The sequence below is a fragment of the Harmonia axyridis genome, chromosome 1 (genome assembly GCF_914767665.1).
Source record: "Harmonia axyridis chromosome 1, icHarAxyr1.1, whole genome shotgun sequence".
Taxonomy (NCBI): Eukaryota; Metazoa; Arthropoda; class Insecta; order Coleoptera; family Coccinellidae; genus Harmonia; species Harmonia axyridis.
In genome coordinates, this window is record NC_059501.1 from 79,276,744 (window position 1) to 79,299,030 (window position 22,287).

The window sequence follows — 22,287 nt, forward strand, 5'->3', positions numbered from 1 at the left end:
ATACATCTGTAGGGAATTGCAAAAGTTACATTTGCGTAAATCAAGAAAACAATTTATTTATTGTTGTTTAGCACTAATTTGGATCAACGATGTTTCTCAACTGAGGAAGCGTCATATCATTTCATTATTACTTAACTGAATTTATGGAAAATTTTTAACGAAGATTCTGTTTGGCCATGGAAAAGTGACGGAAAATTTGATCGATATGGACTGTTTGTTAAATACATAGAAGGAGCTCATTTTGAAGTTACTATATATAGGACACTGACTACGCAAAAGTTTTATTGATCTTTTTATTAACACTAGTTGCAAAGGGAATTGGATAACTGGTAATTCTAGTATTGGCCAGATTATCAACTTTACAGATAAAATTGTTATCAATTTCATTGGCAGTATCTATGAGACAAATAGTACTGATGAATGTAACTGAAAACATTTGACCTACAAGACCCAACCTAACCTTTAAAAAATGCACTGATGTACATGAAGTCAGGAGCTTTTGAGCGCTCGTCAGTTCGTGCTTCAATCCAACTGCAAGACCGCATACCTGTATAGATATAAATTTGGGTTTCAAGGGTGCAATTGGCGCAAGAATGAATGAGCTATCAGAAGCTCCTTAATTCACGTTAATTTATAATTGACCAGCTCAAAAGTCGAAAATTATGGACATTTTGTGAAGATTCAGAGACGACGAGGGCTTGAAAATCACTGCAAACTTTACACTTTGATTTATTCAATTCCTTCTATCTCGTAGAATAGGTATCTCAAATCTTCAAGAAAGCGGCTCAGAGAATAAAAATACCCTGCCAAAGAGTGCGGCACTCTGCTTCTCCGCTTCTAAAATTTAAACCTAAACAGTAAGTTAATTTCCGTTTTGCAACACTTTATTATTTGAAATAATAAACCGTTAATCAAAATACCATTGCACACCTATCCTAAAGATAATGAATTAAACAATAATGGATAAGGATAATAAAGGTCTCTGTAGACATCTTTACAACAGGGGAATTACCGGAAAATAGTTTGCACTTACATAGATAGATGCCACCTCCCACAAAACCACGAAGAGTCCTTTTTATCAGTCCAGTTGCCGACAAGTTTGACAAATACAATCTCGAAATTGACACTTTTGACAACTTGATATCCTGTTTTTGACACAAGAATATCAAAACAGCTGACACCCCCAGAATTTTTGTCGAAAAGTTTGCGTTGAGAGATGTGATGTGTGTTTTGATTATTTCAGTAAATTAAAAAATAAGTAAGTTATTTGTTGTGTCGTAGTCTTCGTACCTAACTAGAGCATGGGTATTTATTTGCATGGATTTTCGGTTTATTCCTTTTGTACATTGTTTATTCGTTTTAAGGAAATGAAAAAATGATGCCGATCAGAGATAATCAAGATGTTGCGTGTTTCTATGTCACAAAACACTCCTGGAAAGGAAAGTGAGTAAAAAGAATTCATTCTCTACTATATAATTAATAACAATATTTATTTATTCAAGGTATAAGAGAATATTCTCTGTTGGATCCTTGGGGATTACAACATATAACCCAACCACCCTAGAAGTTACAAATCGATGGATATACAATGATTTCATTTCCCTCCAACCTCTACCTAAAGCGGGTAATGCGAATAATGAATTTCAAATAAGTATGAAAAAACAAAATAAAATTGATAATATGAGGTTCTCATCTGATCATCGAACACAATTGTTAACAGAAGCTCTCAAATTCAGAAACCATTTTGCAGAAAAACCTAAAGAAATCTTAGTAAGTATAAAGCTTATACTATTTCTGTTCAAGATAACAGGGTGAAAGAAAGATCTTGTCATATTTTACATTTGGAGTATTTTATTGGTTTTATTTATGTTCCTTTGATCTTTGTTTATTCATATGTGCTATTTTTAGCAACAGCTAATATATTTGTTCTCAGCTTTTAGGAGAATAATTTAATATTTCTAGAAAGAATAATTTTAATTTTGAAGTTTTAAATCAATCAAAACAACAAAATTTTGAAAAAATTTGTGTTCTGAGTGCATTTCGAATTTCTATATTATTTATATGCCAAAATTATTTTTTAGAGATACCATGCATATAAACATCACTGGTCAGATGTAAGATTACCCGTAGTATTAGAAGTAACCCCACATTCTTTGGATCAATTGGATCCAACCACAAATGTTCTTCTTGCCAGTTACCATTTTAAAGATTTTGAAGGAATATGTGTTACATCAGATTATCCAGGTGGGTTTTGATTAAGATTAATTTTTGACCCCACTGATTCTTTTTGAAATTCAGGTGGATTTGTCATTGTTTGTGGAGGCTTTGGGAGACTCCATCTGTTCCAATCTGCCGAATATGAGGAAATAAAAATTAAGTTAATAGAGAGTGCTGCAGTCAATTTAGGAGTTACTTTAAAAGTATTGAGTACACCTATAACATTAGAAGATTTTCAGAAACAAAGATTTGGTAAATACAGGTCAGTTCAAATCTAAGATAGAATTCACCATAAAAATGATAGTACCTTTTTTTACCTTCCATTTGAATATTATTGTTTTACAGTGATGATGAACACCTAACTTCAGTGTCTGAGTTTGCGGTTTATAAGATTCATAAGTGTAGGCATCCTGAGCCTTTGAGAAGAACACTATGCCTTTCGGAAACCTGTTTGTTGGAGAGAGACCCTCAGACATATAACATCTGTACTTTAAGGCCTTTAGGACACATATTTGCTTTGGTTAGAGACAATAGTAATCCACAGTTGTTCAGTATAGAATATATTGATGGTCAAAAAAGAACTTATTCTGCAATTGATAGGTAAGAATATCGTTTTTTTTTCATATTCTAGTAAAAATTCAACTAGTTAAGGACTCTTCATCCGATTAACTACGACCATTTGTGGCTCGAAATTAGAATTTTACAAACATTGGTTCAAAATGATAGTTTTGTGTGAAAAAAAATAATGGCAAATTATTATTTTCAGAGATTCATTACTGGCTTCATTATTAGATGGAGTTCGAGCATCTGGCAACAGAGACGTTAACATTAAAATGATATATTCTGAACGTGGCTTTAGATTAGGACCTTTACATCTACCAGTTGAAGAAGAGGCTGAAAGCATACATGTAAAATTTTTATACAACCTACCCCCCAAAAAGTCTTTCGCAGAATGTGTGAGGAGGTTCAATGCCAATGTACCTTACAGTGGTTTATTGTACAGTGTGACTCAAGATGTGAGTAAAATAATCGAATTGTTAATTACTATAGTATCAAATAATCGTGATTTATTTCTTAATTTTTCCAGGGAATATTTTCTGAAAACAAAGAGAAAATGATCATAGGTGCTTTGAATTCTTTGGTTAAAAATGAAGGTGACCAAAAAACCATCAGTGTTGTTGATCTGGAGGCACAGTTTCAAGCGTTGAGACGTTTAATTGCCAGTAAAGTAGGCTATGCTGCATTTACATCATTACCAGGGTATGTTTTTCTATGGCCACACTTGGTGATAACCTTACCTTGTATTCGAGATTTCTGTGGTACCATGTAATTTGAAATATTTACAGATTTAGAGAAGCTATTGGTTTGAAAGTAGTCAATGCTTTAAAACGACAAGATTTTGCTGTTACACATGCTGCAATCGATATGGTATGCGCATTGATGCATCCTATGCACGAAGAGAGCGATTTAAAGCAAGAACAAATGAACAAACTATCTTTACTTCAAACTAAGAGCTTCCTAGAAAACCTACTAGATATGTGGACGTCGCATATTGTGAGTCTATAATATTTCATTGTGTCCTTTTTGTGATTGATATCTTTTTAGAATCAAGGTACAGGTGCACTCGTTGTATCCGCCATGTTGGATTTCTTGACATTTGCGCTTTGTGTTCCATACAGTGAAACGACTGATGGAAGACATTTCGACATTTTACTAGATATGGTGTCTGAACGGGGAAGGTCATTGTTCAGACTTTTCCAGGTGATAAAAAAATAAAAGTTTGGTTTTGCTTTTTTGCTTTATCATTTGCTTTTTTCAACTTTGAACGTATATGTTTGAATTTCAATACAAAATTCTTGTGTTCTGTCATTCAAGCATCCCTCAATGGCTATCGTAAAAGGAGCAGGGCTTGTAATGAGAGCTCTGATAGAAGAAGGAGAATCTGATACAGCGGCAAGAATGCAAGAGTTGGCACTTGCCGAAGGTGCTCTGCCCAGTCATCTTCTTGCAGCTCTTTACACTCAAGGATCTGACGGCAGACTTTTAACACATCGCCAGTTATCTAGACACCTCGTTGGTCTCTGGGTTACGGGGAATCCCATAGCGATGGGGCTCCTGAAGAGAATATTGGTAAATTAATTCACATACATAATTTATTGTGCTACACTAGATGAAAAAGACTTTGGAAAAATAAGAGGATTGGGCATATTGTTAGATTTGTTTGATAGGTTGCCATTCTTGTTCTGAATATCAACCTGACATAACCTTTATGACATTGCTGTTAGGTTAGGTTTCATTTGTTTGTTGTTAACAAGTTAAATTTTTTTTATACATGTTTTACAGTTTTTCTTATAACCGTGGTGTTCAAAGACGATTATGTTCTCAATCACATATTAATCTATTAAACATCAAAATACATCAAGGGTATTAAAGAAAAAGTTTCATTACTTTTTTCTGACGCACTACCCAATCGATATTCGAAAATAATAATCGTTTTTCTCTTCAAGCCGACTGGTTTGACCAGTTTCTTAGATTCTCAAGACAAAGTACCCGAAAACGCCGTAGAACAAGAACTATTAAATTATCGTGATAACCTCAAATTAGCTCAGGACCATGCTTCTCGTAATAAGAAAAATCCCAATTGGCTGGCTGTTGAAAGAAAAATAAAAATGATGGAGAAACAAGTTGAACATTACACAAATTTGGCAATACAACATTGGGGAGCGAGAATTGGAATGTCAGTTGATAGAAAAGAGAAAAATAGAGAAAGACCTATTGTGCTGAGGAAGAGAAGGGAAAGAATAAAGGCAGAGGCAAATTGGGCTCTTTTTTATTATCAGTTTAATCAAGATCATGCTCTTCCTAATCTAATTTGGAATCATAAGGTGAGTGAAAAATAAAATTTTGGTATTGTGTGAAGAGTTATATCGACACATTTCTCTCAGACAAGAGAAGAATTACGAAGTGCCTTGGAAAACGAAGTGAGACTTTTCAACAACGACAGAGAACTAGCCGGAGCAGCCTTAGTTGCATGGAACCATCAAGAATTTGAGCTAACCTATCACTGCTTAGCAGATGAGGTTAAAATTGGGGATTATTATCTAAGATTACTATTAGAAATGGATGAGAATAACGATGATTCTCCAATAAGAAGATCGTAAGTTTAAAATATATCAATTTACTCACAATTTTCTACATCATTATTATGTTATTTTAAGCTATGAGTTCTTCAATGATCTCTACCATAGATTTTTATTAACTAGTAAAGTAGAAATGAAATGTATGTGTCTTCAAGCAATGTCCATTGTTTATGGACGATACTATGAAGATATTGGACCTTTTAGTGATACTAAATATATTATAACTATGTTAGAAAGAGTAAGTACTAACTTATTTTGTTGCTCTTATATTGTTGTAGTAGTGGTGGTCATATGAAGTAGACATAACTATCTAATAATAAAATTCACATTTTTTTCTCCGATGTGTACAAATGTTGTTTTTCCTAGTGTGTGGATAAAATGGAACGTGACAGACTAGTCATGTTCATCAACAAGCTTATTCTTCATCACAAGAACGTTAGAGATATAGTAGACGCAGGTGGGGTGCGTATATTTGTTGACCTTATGACGTTAGCCCACCTGCACACTTCAAGAGCTGTGATACCTACCCAGACAAATGTTATAGAAGCAGGCCCTGGTATGCAAGTAATGCAAGAAAAGGAGTGGCATTATTTAAGAAGTACAGAAGAGGGTAGACAAGGACCAGTTAACTTCAATGAGGTAATTTAACCTGTTGAAATAATTAGGTTAGATTAGATGTGTCAAATTTTATTCTATGGTCGTTGCACCACTTATAGATGAAAGATCTCTTCAATAAAAATGAAATTAATCCAAGAACAAGATGTTGGGCGATGGGATTAGACGGTTGGAGGGCCCTCGCTCAGTTGCCCCAATTGAAATGGACACTAATAGCGAAAGGCCAACCAGTTCTCAATGAAAGTGAATTGGCTACATACTTATTGAAAATACTGATCAAAATGTGTGAAAATTATCCTAGCAGGTAAGCAGGCTAGTATTTTTCAGACCGTTTCCACTTGAACGAGATGCAAGACTAAAATTGGGTATATCCTTGATTTTAGGAACAAAGATGGTGCTATAATACGTCCACTGCCCAAAGTTAAACGAATACTATCAGAACCTATTTATTTGTCTCATATTGTTCAACTTTTGTTGACTTTCGATCCGATACTGGTGGAGAAGGTTGCATGTCTGCTGTATGAGGTGATGAAAGATAATCCGGAGATATCGAAGGTTTACACCACTGGTGTGTTCTTTTTCATTCTGATGTATACAGGAAGCAATGTACTACCTATTGCAAGATTTTTGCAACTCACTCACATGAAGCAAGCTTTCAAATCTGATGATGTGAGTATGTTGCATTATAATTTTCCCCAAATTCTTGTAATATCTGCAAGGAATGTGCTAAGGACATGTAATTTTTGGGTTATGTTCAGGATCCGAAAATTGCATCCGTTGGATGCTTTGCCGAGTTATAACCATGCAAAATTTTGTGTTTTCAATGATAGATACACATCCCCTCAAATTGAAATTTTTTAGGATGATTCGGAATCAAAAAAAATTCATTAAAAAGACAAAATAATTTTCAAAATTTTACAAAATAATATTATTATATCATTATAAATGACATTACGTTGAAATCTATGTCAGTTCTTTTCTCATTTTAATGTCATGATCAAAACCTTTTAGAACTCATCCGATATAATGCTAAGGAGTATTTTGGGGCAATTGCTACCCGAAGCTATGGTATATTATCTAGAAAACCATGGGGCTGAGAAGTTTGCTCAGATATTTTTGGGAGAGTTTGACACTCCAGAAGCCATATGGAATACAGAAATGAGGTTAGAATCGGTAATGCGGTCTATGGGTATTTTTCATTGAATATTCATTTGCAGGAGGATGTTGATCGAGAAAATTTCTGCTCACATAGCAGATTTCACCCCTCGTTTGAGGAGCCATACAATGGCAAGATACGTATATATTCCTATTCCAGCAGTCAGATATCCTCAGCTCGAACACGAATTATTTTGTAATATATTTTATCTACGACATTTGTGCGATTCTTCCAAGTTTCCAGATTGGCCTATACCCGACCCTGTAAGTTTGATAACAGTCTTCGATAGCCGTATAAAAAATAATTTTCATAATTTTTTTTAGGTTATGTTGCTCAAAAATGTATTGGAATCATGGAAGATGGAGGTTGAAAAGAAACCTCCAATAATGACTGTTGAAGAGGCTTATAAAAAATTGGAATTGAATGGTACGCACCATGAAGAATCTACAATTCGGAAAGCCTATTATCGTTTGGCCACGATCTATCACCCTGACAAAAATCCAGCTGGAAGAGTACGTTCTATTTCAATGTTTCTTACCATCTTTTACATTATGCCTTTTTGGTGTATATTTTGACTGCTATTTTCATGTTTGTTTTTGGGCGAAATTTTTCAATGTCTGGCACTGTTACACCTGGTTTTTTGACGTTTGCAATAGGTATAATTTCAGAACTGTAAACCTTGAATATTTTGACTTTTTCACGAATTATTTTTAAGGTTATGTTGCAACGTCCCAAGGTTAAAATGTCACACGTTCAATTGAATTTCATGCCTGACTCAAACGTCAAATTAGCCCTGAAGGCAAGCGCACTTCATTTTAACTTCAACCATGTAACATTGGGCTCACAAAAAGGCATAGTGTTACAAAGGCTTGGGAATTATCTTGACGAGTTATGATTTCAGGAACAATTCGAAGCTGTGAACCAAGCCTACGAATTCTTATGCAGCAGGAGCAGTTGGAACACAGACGGACCAAATCCTCACAATATAGTTCTCATCCTACAGACTCAGAGTATTCTCTTCCATCGTTACTCTGAAGGTATGAATTCGTTTAAAATTGATGCCTCTCATGTAACGAACTGCATCATGACTTTTTCTCAATGTTTGCAGAATTGAAACCATATAAATATGCGGGATATCCTCAACTTATCAAGACCATAAAACTTGAAACGGAAGATGAGCAGTTGTTTTCCAAGAGCGCACCCCTTCTTTCTGCTGCAAGTGAACTGGCTTATTTCACAGTCCATTGCTCTTCTCTGAATGCAGAAGAACTAAGGAGAGAAAATGGTTTAGAGGTAAATATCTGAACATGTTACAACATTTATTTTGACATTTCAATCTAACCTAACATAACCTTCTTTTGATAGTGGATATTGTTAGCTGAAGGCTCTTCCTATATTGTTTGAATTTGCAGGTTCTTCTGGATGCTTATACCAGGTGTGTCAATGTTCTGAGCAAGTCTTCCAAGCATGGCGATGTTGCTGTTCAAGTTTGCATGCATATAACTAGGTGCTTCAGTGTCGCTGCAGAATTTTCTGCCTGTAGGGAGAAAATGGTGGATCTGAAACAGTTGGTCAGGGACTTATGCCGAATTTTATACTTCAAGGTGAGTTTGCCTTTTTTTTGTGCAGTGAACCACTCTAACCTCACTGGGTTTTCAGCATCTTACCAAACTTTGCTCAGTAGCGACCGAATGTGTAAAAGCCCTATCGATAGATTCAATACTCCAACTGGAACTCTTGAAATCAGGAGCTTTGTGGCATTTGTTGCTCTTCATGTTCAACTACGATTTTACTTTAGATGAAGGTGGCGTTGAAAAAAGTGAAGACGCCAATCAGCAGGAAGTTAGCAACAGATTGGCCAAAGAGGCTGTCAAGGCCTGCGCTGCTCTGGGAGGCTATTTCGTTGGCGAAAATCAACCACCTGCGAACAATTTGTGCAGAAGTATTCTAGAATCTCTGTTGACGGAATATCTTGCCAATCAGCTCGGAAATGATCAACCGGAAGTGGTAAGATGAAATATTCACTAATTCTAGGAAATAATATTGTAACTATGTTTTTTAACGCGGCTTTAATCGTCACGTAAGAAGAAAGCGTTTTTTTGAATTAACAAAATGATAAAAACATATTTAGTAATGGCGTAATGTATACTTGTCAAATGATGATATTTTCAAAATATAGATATCTTCCCAAATAGCAGGCTATTCGAAATGAAATCTTTATTAGAAAACCTTTCATTAAATCACGTATAGTGTTAACAAAATGACGTAAGAAACTTTGTTCTTGACAAGGCTCCCCCGACAGCACAATTTTTTTTCATTATTTCGAAATTTAACTTTTTCTAGGTACTAAAAACTTTGAACAGTAATAGCGAATCTCCATATTTAGTTTGGGATAACAGTACAAGAGCGGAATTGGTAGATTTTCTGGAGAATCAACGTGATTCCAGAGGTGATCCCGATTTGACAGTTGTAAATGATTTTACATACTCGGCTCACAAAGATGAATTACGAATTGGAGGAATATTTATCAAAATGTATAATGAACAACCTACGTACATCATTAAGGTATGTTGAATTTTTCCTAATGAATATTCTGTTGATAATTTTCCCTTTTTTTTCCAAAGGATCCTAAAGACTTTACCATTCACCTGGTGAAATTTGTTTCCGAGCAGTTCCCTCATATAAGGAACCTAGAAGATATAGCGTTTTCTGTGTCAATAGAAAATCGCTTGAAACAAACTGTGATGGCTCTAGAAGCCTTAACCAATGTGATAAGAAACAATAGCGGTGTCGAGATACAGTGCATAGGACACTTCCAATTGTTCTTCGGCCTACTACATGTCAACTTTACACCAATCCAAAAGGGCACCATCAATTTTATTTCTGTCGTTACTAGAACCAACGAGTGCATTAATGATATAGCTTCTGTCGAAGTCTTGGGATACCTCTTGTCCGTCATTTACACGTTACAAGAGCAACAGCTCCAGATTCTGACAGTTCTGCATTCTCTTATGTCCACCACGAAGATTGTCAGAGAAGCTTTGGGAAAGGGAGCTGTTGTATATTTATTAGATCTGTTTTGTAATTCGAACGATCACCAGATACGTCAAACGTGCGCCGAACTGTTGGCAAAAATGACATCTGACAAATTGGTGGGTCCAAAAGTGAGGTTAGCTCTTTGTGCCTTCTTGCCACCGATCTTTGCCGATGCGATGAGAGACAGTCCCGAGACTGCTGTCAGTATGTTCGAATCTCAGCATGAACATCCGGAGTTGATCTGGGATCAGGATTCTAAGGATAGAGTATGCTTGGCAATTGCCAGGTTGCGAAAAGAGTGAGTTTGCATTTTGTCGGAGTTGGGCCCAGAGGTAATTTACTGTTTTGTTGTTCTTTAGGCACCATATGAATCAAGTCGTTGCACCATCCACTCCATGGAAGATGCCTGATACTAACGGCCTCACCAACTTTTCTAACCCCAATGAAATTATGGTTGGTGGTGTTTATCTGAGAATTTTCATTGCCAACCCGTCTTGGAGCTTGAGAAAACCGAAGGAGTTCCTTTCAGAATTGTTGGAGACGTGTCTGACAACAATGGCGAAGGACAAACCTGATGTAAGTAACTACAATCAATTAATTTACTGAAGAAAGTACCGGAAATCTGTCAATGGACCAAAGAATATGCCTCATTCATTCAAATTTATGAGAGTGCCTCATTTTTGAGAAATCCACTTAAGCCAACGTTAATTTCAATTGACTGACCGGATTTTCTTTTCTGTTTTTTCAAATGATCTATTCCCGGTACTTTCAGAACGAATAAATCCATAATGGCTAGTTAGGTTACTGAAGTTCTATTTTCAGACGGATTTATTGGAAATATCAACTTCCGCCTTATGCTCTTTACTCCAAACACAACCTGCGCTTCTAGATACAATTCCTGCCATGGGTCATATTCCGAGACTGTGCAGGCAGATGGGTTCGAATATCAGGCAGACGATTGTTCCTAAATCGGCCATTTTGATCTTCAATTCCTTGTCACTTAGCACCGTAAGTTATCAATTTGGATCAAAAGTATCATAGAGAGAAAAAGTTGTTTATTAACAGCCATCGATATGTATAGAAATGATACAATTTAAAATGGTTATAATGGCAACACTGTGTTTTATTTGTTGACATTTATTATGTCATTTGTGTTTAGTAGGTTATGTCATTCAATCATGGAAAGATACGCGTTTTGACATTGTTCAGAAACTATTGAATTGTTTTATCACAATCAGTTCTTTCTATTTGTGAACACTGAGAGAAATTTAACAAGGATTCATAGACGACATTCAGTATATCGACTCATTATTTGTTGTTTCGAACACAAATGACTAAAGAAATGTCAAACAATAATACACAGTGTTGCCATTATAAGCATTTTACATTGTATTATAGCTATTGAAAACACTTTATTACATTACACAAGTGGTTAATATCATATTGCAGATTATTCCTAATATTTATTTCAGATATGTATCAATGCAATAGCTCAGACCGATTGCATGCATTCGCTGAAACAAGCAATGCAAGTCAGAAAGGATATGGTTGCCGTAGCTTGTGAAGCCTTGAGTAGACTCTTTTCCAACAATCAAGAACAGTTGGTTAAGCAGGCTCTTGAGGTCGATTTTGTACAGTTCCTACTGAATTTGCTCGAAGCGAGACTCGAATTGATCGATAATCCAGCCATGACGAAAGCACAAATTGTAAAAGCTTTGAAGTCTATGGGAAGAAGTTTGCTTTATGGGGATAAAATTAATGTGATACTTGAGAAGAGTACCATTTGGGCCGAGTACAAAGACCAGAAACATGATCTCTTCATTTGTAATTCTCCAGTAGCTGGATATCTCACAGGTAAGTGAAACTGTACATATTTTTGTTATTAGTTTTTGCAGGTTATGTATGCATAACCTAAATTGTTGTATCAATAATGGGTATGGTTCGTATATCACCTTAGTTACTATGGTTAGTAAGTTATTTATTTATTTATTCCTGCTAACAACAGCTAAACAGCCTGAACCTCAACTTAAACAGTTGGCGGTCCGTATATGTCAAATTGCTCAAAAACCGGTGACTATTTCCTCAAACTTCGGTGAGTTATCTGTCACCACAGCAACTGTACTTTTATTGTGGTTAGGTTCGGTAACCACGCCCACTCGTCTTGGCAGTTGTCATTTTAATGTTCAGATTATTGTTTATGGACATTTTCCATGACATCTAACACTCAAAAATTGTATTATTTTAATTATGAAACAAATACCCTTCAGAACCATTAAGATTTTTCAGTTGTTTATAAATTAAAAGAGATCAACCATTTATAACCTCCAAAATTCTGTCAAAGAAAAATTTGGTTGACCAATGACAAGTGTCAAGCAGACCGTATCGAAGAAGGTTACCTGAAACATTGAAAACCACTAGTAACCGCTCTGAAATTCTCGGCGATATACGGACCATACCCAAATTGTGTTAAGGTTTTTTCAGTATATTCCGTGATTCTATTGATTAACTAACAGTGTATTGTTCACTCTGAAAATATTTCAATCTTTTACAGCTGGAACGCCAACGGTAGCTGGTTATCTGACTCAAGGCCCTAGCAACAAAGTTTCGGTTGCACCACCACCAATTGATAAAGATGATCAAGTTCTTCATTTCAACTTGCCTTAGTTTCTTCAGAGATATGAATGATATTTATCAGGTTATTCAATCTTTACTATTATTGCAGTATTTTAACTGTAAATATATTCCTTCAATTAAACTTTTATATTATGTATAGACATTCCCAAGACTAAGCAATAGGTATTTTAGCAGTGGAACTGTAAAAAATTCGAAATTTTGTAAAAATCATATTGTACAAAAAAAATTAAATTTAAGCCGAAAGTACTGTGTATACTTTAGTTAAATTATTAATGGAAAACAAAAAAAATTATATTTTCTATTGAAATATTGAGTGTATCTTCTCTTCGTTTCCAAGTTCTTAATCCATTTATAATGAAATAAATAATTCTAAATCAACATGGGTTTCCATAATCAAAAATATCAACCTTCATAAGATATGCATTTAGATATTGGTGAGAATAAACTTATTGAAACAAGTCTCTGTGGAGGACTCGGTAACATGTGAGCTGGAGTAACCTCACTTTTATCTAGGGGATTTTTTATTAGTGTTTGTTCTACATTTCGACAATTAATTGAAATATACTATGGACAAGAGATTGGTTCCTTCAGCGTTCAAGTAAAGGAAAAACTATTTTTTTCTATCTCATAAAGACAACCTATAGCGATAACTTATTGAATTATTTGCATTAGGAAAACGAAATGAAACAGTTATTTATACAAGTATTTTATTTTTCAGTTTTTTGGATTTAACCTTATTCTCTAATTTTAGTTTTTTTGTTGGTATTTCTTCAATAACCTCTACGTTGTTTTCGGTTCTATCTGTATTGGGATCCCCACCTTTTTTCATTTCAACTTTATTCTCTTTATTGATTTTCCGTTTTTTTGTTGATTTATCTTTAACAACCTCCATATTGTTTGAATTTTCTTCAGTTTTATCAGTACCAGAATTTCCATCTTTTTTAGATTGATCTTTATTCTTTTTGATTTTACGAGTTTTTTTTGGTTTCTCTGCAACAGCTTCTGGATTGTTTGATATTTCTTCATTTCCATCTGTATTTAAATCTCCATCTTTTTGAGATTTATTATTTAGTTCTGCCTTTGCCTTTTGTTTTTTTGCTGTTTCTTCAGAAATAACTTCTAAGTTGTTAAATATTTCATCAAATTCATCTACAGTAGTTTTGTTATTGGGAACAATTTCTTCCTCTTTTTTCACTATTGGCTTCACTAATATTCTCTTCAAATTTTGTTTCAAATATTGCTGAAATAATTTAATTGAATATAAAAAATGTCCAGTAAATTTTAGTACCTAATATAAAAAAATTTTTTTAAATCCTCCTTATTAATTCAGTAGAGTAGATTTTTCAATTTGCAAAGTCTGGCAAACCACAATTTTATCCAACTTGGCGTCGGTGACGCCACTTAGATAAAAGAATATTTGTGTGTGAAATTTGGAAACAAGTTTTGATGTAAGTAGTAAATTTATTATTTTAAAGTTTTTTTTTGCAACGATTTTTGTTCCATTATATTCTTACTGTAGCAATCGGTGGTTAGTATTCAATGTTGTTTAAAGTGACCTAATTCTTGAGCAAGTTCTGCACCTTAGTTAGGATAATATATATTACCTATACTCAATATATATTAGAGTGACCTAAGTTTCAATTATTTTTTTCAAGAGAAAATGAATTTGTTAAAATTTTCGAAAGAACAAGCTTATTTTATTGTATAATTCATAAAATATCAAAATTCAGTGCAAAATATTCAATTTAGAGGAACCAAAATGTGAATTACGCATGAATTTACCATAAATTCATTATTGTTAAGTTCGCCTGATCCAGTTTAATTCCGATAATAGTTGAAAGTTATTTAATTGCATAATATATGATGGCAGACAATTATATTATGCTATTATAAATAATTCCAGACATTAACCAATTTTTCTAATATATTCAAGTTTTCAAAACTTTTTTTGTATATATAATATATGTGAGGAATTCAATGAATAGAAAAATATTTTTATACTGTCAAATAGCCTATTATGATTCAATTTACCTTATTAAGTATTTCTTTAGTATCCAAGTTATATATCCTTAAATATCTGTCCAAGCTTGTTGCGAAAAGAATAGGTTCTACAGGATCACACAATAAGCTTGTTACACTTCCACATGTACCTGTAAATGTTCTTAGACATTTTCCTTTTTTCATATCAATATATTCTATATATCCTTTTGTTGTTCCAGCTAGGATATTCCTATAATTGAAAAGAATATTGGCATTAATAAATAAAAATGTTATTTGTAATACATTAAATTTACCTTTCCCTATATGCAGTAGTAATTGAAGAAAAGCTGGCTTTTGGTTCTAGAAATTTGCATACTGGTCTTCTTTGGGCCCTTTCATCATAAATCAAAACATGACCCTCTTTTGTGGCACAACAACATAGGCTGGGCTCTCCTGGAATGAATGTAATTCCTCTAACTGAAGTTTTAATAGGTAGATTTAAGTGATCATGTCCCATCTGAAATTCAAAGAGTCAAAATAATGTATTAATCTGGTTTGAAAATTCTTTGAAATGATATTACTAACCGATTTTGCCTTGAATATACATTCCTTGGCTTCCACATCCCATAACTTAACATCATTCATTTCTCCACCAGTTGCTATAATATTTAATCTATCCATACTTTGACTTGAAGTTTCCAGAGTTCCATTTTCTGGATAAAGGGTCACAATACTGTAAATTTTATTTTTCGGACCAATTATATTAATTTTCCCTTTGGCTGAAGTAACTAATATTTTTTTGCCAAAAGAACCAAGACCAACTACAGATCCTTCATCTCTACATTGGTCAAATATTTTCCCATATTTTTGTGTAATTGTATCGTAAGTGCTTACAATTCCATTTTTGTAACCAACTAGTATTTCAGTTTCGTTTTTCCAAATCATGGAATTTATTTCGGAAGCTTCAGCTGCGAATTCATAATGATTTTTCTTTTCAGGATTCAGATCAGTATCTGAAATAATTTTAAAAATTAATTTTACATATATATGAAGGAATAACTCATTGAAACTTACATGTTATGGTTCCCCTTGCCGAACCAACGTATATAGAATACTTATCGTTCAAATCCATTGTAATTAAAAAACATAAACTCAATAAACTCAAAAGTTAAATCTTAAATCACGTTAAATATATAATATAAATATATATAGGTTAACTTGGTTTCATAGAGGGGAAATGTCAAAGAAACGTGTTGATATTTGAGAACCATAGATAGGAACACAGTACATTCTATTTTCACTTTAAGTTCTTAAATTCTAAATGATTGAAAAAGCAATAATCTTATTTTGATAATATGGTTGATATCTGGTAGAAACCAAATTATCATAAAACCTTATGTTATGTTATGGTTTTAAGATTCATATATAAAAACCTTTTCTTCATAATGATATTCTGTGAACGGTTTAATTTGGTTATGTATGGTTGTCAACCTAAAAAGCAGCTTTATTTACTATTGTTTTTTTTTTCTATTTATTTATTAATTATGTGTCAATTGCAAAGTGGTAATTACTGCTAGACGACTATATTTATTTAGAGATTTTTGTGATTAATTGTGTTCTACTCTGTGGGAGCTTAATCCTAATCCTCCTGATTCAAGATCCAAGGAATAATTTCACATTACAGTTGTTATCAGAATAAATATTCTAATATTTCGAAGAAGAATATCACAATGAATCAATTAAATGAAAACAAATATCCCACAGATTCTCTTTTATATAATTTTGTGGAAGATGAATCTCTTCTTGCTATGATTGATGAAGAGGAGTCTATTTCAAATCTAATTTGTCTCTTACAATTGCAAGTTGAGAGAATAAAACTGAATATGTCACAAAAACACAATTTCCCTGTGGCTAAAATTCTGAAGAATAATTGTCCTCTTGAAATAAAAATATCTGCTCTTAATTTGGCTCTCGATATTCAAACTGATAATGCAGAATTCATATACTGTCTTCTTTTACTGAATGAGCAATTGTCCTTGGTGGAATCAACATGGAATGATGTTGGAAATCTTTCAAGAATATTATGCTTAGCTACTGTTATAATTCGAGTGAATCAGCAGGTCAAAGAAGATATATTCACATATGTAGATAAATTCAAGTTGAAAATGTTTTTGTTTAAATTATGTGGAACAGAGTTGAGTAAAGATTTTTTAATTGATAAATCATCTTTATTTTTCAAATATTTTGAGCTCATTATAAAAACAGAAGAAGAATTTATTGATCAAGCTGTACAATATTTTATTGAACAAGAAAATTTAGATTATTTATGCATGTTATTTGATAAAAAGCTCAGTAACTTAGTTACCAGTGATTATTTCCAGGAAGATAATCTCTGGAATTTTTTGAAGCTTCATATTGTAAGCAAAAATAGTGTGAAAAAGAAGCAGGCACAATATATTTTATTTAGGACAGTAGAGTACTTCAAAACGAATGAAACAGCAACACCTAGAGCTCTACAAGTTACAAATTTAAAAGAGTGGGATTTTTTCTTCATTTTATTAGAAATGTCAAAAGAAAAGCAATTGCATTTGATACAACCCACACTAAAGTTATTGCCGTCCATTAAAGATTTGCATATAACTTGGCGAATTTGTCTTTATCAGGAACTTTTGAATCATTCACAATTAACTGTTGTTTATAACATGATTGAGCATGTACTGGGATTGAAATTTACTTCCAGTCCAATTTATCAAAGAGTAGTTAGTGATATTTTAATTGCCTTGAATAAATATGAATATTCATTTTTGACGAGAAGAGTATTCAATAAGCTCGAAGTTTTTTGTAATGAATTGAATGAAGTCTTCTACCCCATATTTTATGAAGAGTTTTTGAAAATCGATTGGAATCCCGCAGCAGCCTGGTGTGTGTTGAAAAGTGCCTCATTCCTCTTGCATAAAATTCCAAAGTCTCTCATCATCAAAATGCTGAGGTGTTTGAAAAAATTGCCTCATATGTACATTAAACAAAGTTGCATAATTTTTTTCATCGAGAAACTGTTGGAAGATTCTTCTGATATTCTTGAAAAAGTTATACTGATAGGGAGATTTCTATTCTCCACTGATCAACAAATCGACAAGGAAATATTCTATCAAATAATAGAAAAAAAAATAAGTGAACTAAGATTATGTACAGAAAATTTGAAAAAATCAACAAAACAATATATAGAAGAGGAAAATACTGAATATTTACTGATAAATTTGCAGTTAATGAAAAAATTGAACTTAGATATAGAGTACGAAGTGAAATCAGCTCCTTGCAATTTAGATGATATGATACTTTTTTATTTCCCGAATCTCTTGAGACCATTTCATGTTGGGGATTACATAGTGAAGAGATTTCAAAATGAACATAATGATGACTATCAGTACCTTTTGAAATTTTTGGAAATAATGATTGAAAATGATTTAGTGAAGATATCAAGTGATGAATGTTTGAAGATATGGCATAACAGTCAAAGTAATGGAAAGAAGTTAATTGCAAGTTATTTGATATATAGGATACCTAATACATTATATGTTGATTCAACAATACTGCCAAAAGTAGAATTGTACTTGAAACATATTGGATGTGAAGTGTGGTTGAAAAAATTCAGAAAATCCTTTGACATTATAAAAAATGAAAAACAATTCAATAATCTCATCCAAAAATTTGGTGACTGGCTGGATACTGATAATGAAAATCTTCTTAAGTTAATCGTAGACAATCTAGATTTGGTTACCAATTATTTTATTTTCAATGAAACCGGTTCTATTGGAGTTTTAGATATATGTTTGAGAAAAATCTGTAGATTATCTAATAATTTAATGAGAACATATTCTTCTTTGTTTTTCGAATCAATATTCGAATTTAATCTATTTTCAACATCCACTTTTGCCGAGTGTTGGAAAAAATGGTATTCAGATTTATTTGAATGCTATTTCATGGAATGTGATAGTTTACTCAAAGTTATCATGGAGGGATGCAGAAAAATAATTTTGCTTGAAGCACCTCATATGGGAATATTGACACCCTTGATTTTGGGTGCGCTAACTAAAGGAATTGTTATTCAAAAAAACCAAAGGTGAGAGCAAGCTTCATTTTTGTTTTAGTTTTTCTTTGTTCAAAGAAAAAATAATTTAAACTTAAATTTTATTTCACATGTTTCTCGTATCTGAAATGTCTGTTTCTTTTTAGAGTAGAATATGGTATCTGTCAAGCAATTCACGAAGATATTGGTTCGTTATCTGTTCAGAAGTAAGTACATTTGATTTTATATGAATTGTTTATACCCAAAAAAAATCCAATTTTCTTAATCAATTTAACTATAAATGAATTGAACTAGTATCATCCATTTTATTTCAATTTGTGATAATTTTTTTCAGCCCCAATTTGATCGCCACAGACTTGAAGATTTTATCGATAGAATGTTTATATCTTTTAGCTAAAAATAAGTCCATGAGGAATATTCCATCGGCAGATGTTCTGATGGAGATGCTAGTCGACCATTATATGGTAAATTACAATAAGAGGTATTTTCCAGAGTCAAAGGTAAAGTTTAACAATCTGTTAGGCTATTTGACAGTATAAAGAATATTTTTTTATTTAATGAAATCCTCGTAAATTACAGACTCTTATACCAATTTAACATAATAATACAATAAAATATGTTGGTTATTCTGAGATTTTGAACAGATCCATTTTCTATTTAGAAAAGTAATTGAAAACAACATTGAATTTTAAGCTCAAACGATTTGCTATAGTAAGAGTGTAATGAATCAGAGTAATCTTTATAATGAACCAACTGTTCACTGTAGAATGAAAAATTAACAGTGCTGTTCTGAAGTGGCCATAGGACACAGTAACAAAGCCTATTTATAACATTATACAGTCCTCCCAACTCGTATAAACTTTAAGCTTTTGAGAGTTCTTACAGTCATCATAAAAAACATTCAAGTTACTGATTTCATAATTGAGAGGTTTTGAAAATTTTGTCAAATAGCCTATTCGATGATTTTTATACTCCATTTGAAATTCTTTTATCTCACTATTTTCACTTTTAGATCCACCTTGAAAAACTAAGAATAGTACAAGCGATGCTTATGATAGTTCATTTTACAGACAGATCCAGAGAAAAATTGGTGGAGTTCATAATGAAAAGTTTTTGCGAAGAGACTCACCAAACTTCTGTGAAGCAACTGTTACAATGGTTGCTTATTATTTTGGTATCACAATCGCCCAGTTATTTGAGCTTGATGATTGAGAAGGTTGAAACCACCAATTTGTCCAATACCTCATCTGTTGTGGCATTGATACCTGTTGTGTATCATTTGGTAACATCTCTTAAGGATGAAGAATGTTGGTATCAAGCTACAAACGCTCTGCTACCATGGACAATGGGTGCCAATTTCAAATTGAGAGTATATTCCCAGGTGAGAATATGGAATTGAATTAAAATATACAGAATGCGATGCCGATCTTTAAGAATGCTTTTAAGCAGAAACCTATGTCCTAAACTTTTGTGTTTCAAGAAAAAACGTTTTTCATTACTTCAACAACCTCTAACCCCAATGAATAATCCATAGTGTAAAATTTGTAATGTTTTTGAATACCTATTCCCACATATTATTGGCTGAATGTACACGGCTTACTGTTCGATATTGAAATTATACCTCTGGTATATAATTGATGTAATTTGTTTCAGGTAACTCTCAGAAATATTCTAAAACGTGCGAAACAAAATCAACTCACTAAATACATAGACAAATATTCATTTCTGGAGAATTCCATTTCTGCTGTTCTCGATGCTACTGGAAATGCTGTATCAGAAACCTTGAAGAACGATATGACCTTCATTGAAGCCTTAAACCCAGATCTGCACTATTCTGTGGAGAATATATTCGTTGCCCTTCCAAAAATGTTAGATGTTCCACCTTCTGAGTGGCAAAATGTTTTGAAGCATAAATTTTGCGAACAATTCGAAATGAAATTAAAAACTGAGATGACCCTTCCGAACATTGTCTCCTCCAAAAACTTCAAAGAGGAGAATGAATATGAATCAACATGTGTTAATGTACAGAAGAAAATAATACCCTGGAAACAGGACCTAGAGGAAAAAATTGAAAATAAATCGTTGAACAGTTTGATTTGTGTGGCATCACTGGTTGAGAAATATAGTAACATTGGTGGCTTATCAAGGACGTGTGAAATTTTCAATGTGCAGCATCTGGTCTTACACAACATGAAAATAAAAGATGATAGGGAGTTCAAAAGTTTGAGTATGTCTTCTGAGAATTGGGTCGATTTTATGGAAGTAAAAAAAGACGAATTATCTAGTTTTCTGATAAAATTGAAAGAACAGGGTTTTGCAATCGTTGGTTTGGAGCAGACCTCTGAAAGTGTCAAGTTGCATGACTTCAAGTTTGAGAAGAAAACTGTAATTCTGTTGGGGTAAGTATATGGCAGTTATGATAACTAGAAATACCAGTGTGCCCACTTACTCATGCAAATGTTTTATATCTGGCTTGCAACTTTTGCAGAGAGCACTTTTCTCTTAGGTTTGAGAACAGTTGGCTCAACTTCAGTTGATTTCCACATCATTTCCTGTCGCATGCACATCAAATTCATGTAGTTTCTATAGAGATAGATCGAAACTTAATTAGTATATTAGATATGTTACGGCCAGTGAATAAGCTACCCATTATGAATAGTTCCTTAATATTTTCTTTTTAAAGTGAATTTTGTAATTATTTACTGCAGAGCGGATCATGGTGACTTTGCCTTAGAAGTGTCAGATCTTCCAAGAGATGTGTAGTCCACCACGCCATCTCTAGGGCAAGCAAAGCGGCACTACAATACTATTCTTCCTCTGGTTCTGATAATATTTATTTAAATTTTATACTTTGATCCTCGGTTTTCATTCAATTTTTTCATATTTGTTTCAGAAATGAAAAAGAAGGTATACCAGCTCCTCTACTTCCATTTTTGGATACCTGTGTTGAAATACCTCAATTTGGACAAACTAGGTCACTCAATGTTCATGTGGCAGGAGCAACATTTATCTGGGAATATGTTAAACAACATATGTTATGATATTTATAATTTTTATTATTGTATTTACAAAATGAAATCTTTTATTCATGACATGTTGATATGGACAATGTTTGAAATTTTTATGTGTATATTTTTATAATGTTACAAGTTATATTTTTATTAAATATTTTAAAAAGCTCAGATATTCTTCATTCTAAATATCTACATGTAGCCAGTTGGCCTATAGTGGGTTGAGGTTTCTTTAATTTTCAGATGAACATCAGAGAGTTACAAAAAAAAATATATCAGTGCGGTGTCTGAAGGGATGCTGTGAAAATGTAATTCGAACATTAAACCATGAGAAGAAATTTTAGAAAAAACTTCGTAGAACTAGCGCTGGAAAAAAGAACTAAAGACATAAAATATTCGAGATTATCTTTC

At 33.0% G+C, this 22,287-nt stretch overlaps 3 protein-coding genes across 3 annotated transcripts; 2 read left to right on the forward strand and 1 right to left on the reverse strand.

The window, feature by feature from the left end:
* The first annotated feature begins 1,157 nt into the window (after positions 1–1,157).
* LOC123680691 (dnaJ homolog subfamily C member 13) lies at positions 1,158–13,176 on the forward strand. Its single transcript, XM_045618725.1, has 30 exons — positions 1,158–1,305; positions 1,365–1,443; positions 1,503–1,770; positions 2,082–2,244; positions 2,299–2,479; positions 2,563–2,817; positions 2,984–3,233; positions 3,305–3,477; positions 3,564–3,771; positions 3,823–3,978; positions 4,093–4,347; positions 4,725–5,102; positions 5,163–5,374; positions 5,436–5,595; positions 5,724–5,996; positions 6,074–6,276; positions 6,356–6,641; positions 6,984–7,135; positions 7,190–7,391; positions 7,452–7,640; positions 8,030–8,165; positions 8,237–8,421; positions 8,541–8,732; positions 8,788–9,135; positions 9,472–9,693; positions 9,753–10,462; positions 10,524–10,740; positions 10,987–11,172; positions 11,637–12,018; positions 12,716–13,176. The coding sequence occupies exons 1-30, from the start codon at positions 1,302–1,304 to the stop codon at positions 12,826–12,828; spliced, it is 6,738 nt and encodes a 2,245-aa protein (XP_045474681.1). The 5' UTR covers positions 1,158–1,301; the 3' UTR covers positions 12,829–13,176.
* A 312-nt stretch (positions 13,177–13,488) lies between these two features.
* LOC123680796 (WD repeat-containing protein 74) lies at positions 13,489–16,013 on the reverse strand. Its single transcript, XM_045618894.1, has 5 exons — positions 15,853–16,013; positions 15,364–15,791; positions 15,093–15,295; positions 14,830–15,028; positions 13,489–14,038 (listed from the first exon to the last, which is right to left on the reverse strand). The coding sequence occupies exons 1-5, from the start codon at positions 15,908–15,910 to the stop codon at positions 13,493–13,495; spliced, it is 1,434 nt and encodes a 477-aa protein (XP_045474850.1). The 5' UTR covers positions 15,911–16,013; the 3' UTR covers positions 13,489–13,492.
* A 232-nt stretch (positions 16,014–16,245) lies between these two features.
* LOC123680729 lies at positions 16,246–22,047 on the forward strand. The gene is made up of 6 exons (XM_045618777.1): positions 16,246–18,898; positions 19,012–19,071; positions 19,200–19,365; positions 19,878–20,246; positions 20,519–21,264; positions 21,759–22,047. The coding sequence occupies exons 1-6, from the start codon at positions 16,509–16,511 to the stop codon at positions 21,904–21,906; spliced, it is 3,879 nt and encodes a 1,292-aa protein (XP_045474733.1). The 5' UTR covers positions 16,246–16,508; the 3' UTR covers positions 21,907–22,047.
* Positions 22,048–22,287: the final 240 nt, after the last annotated feature.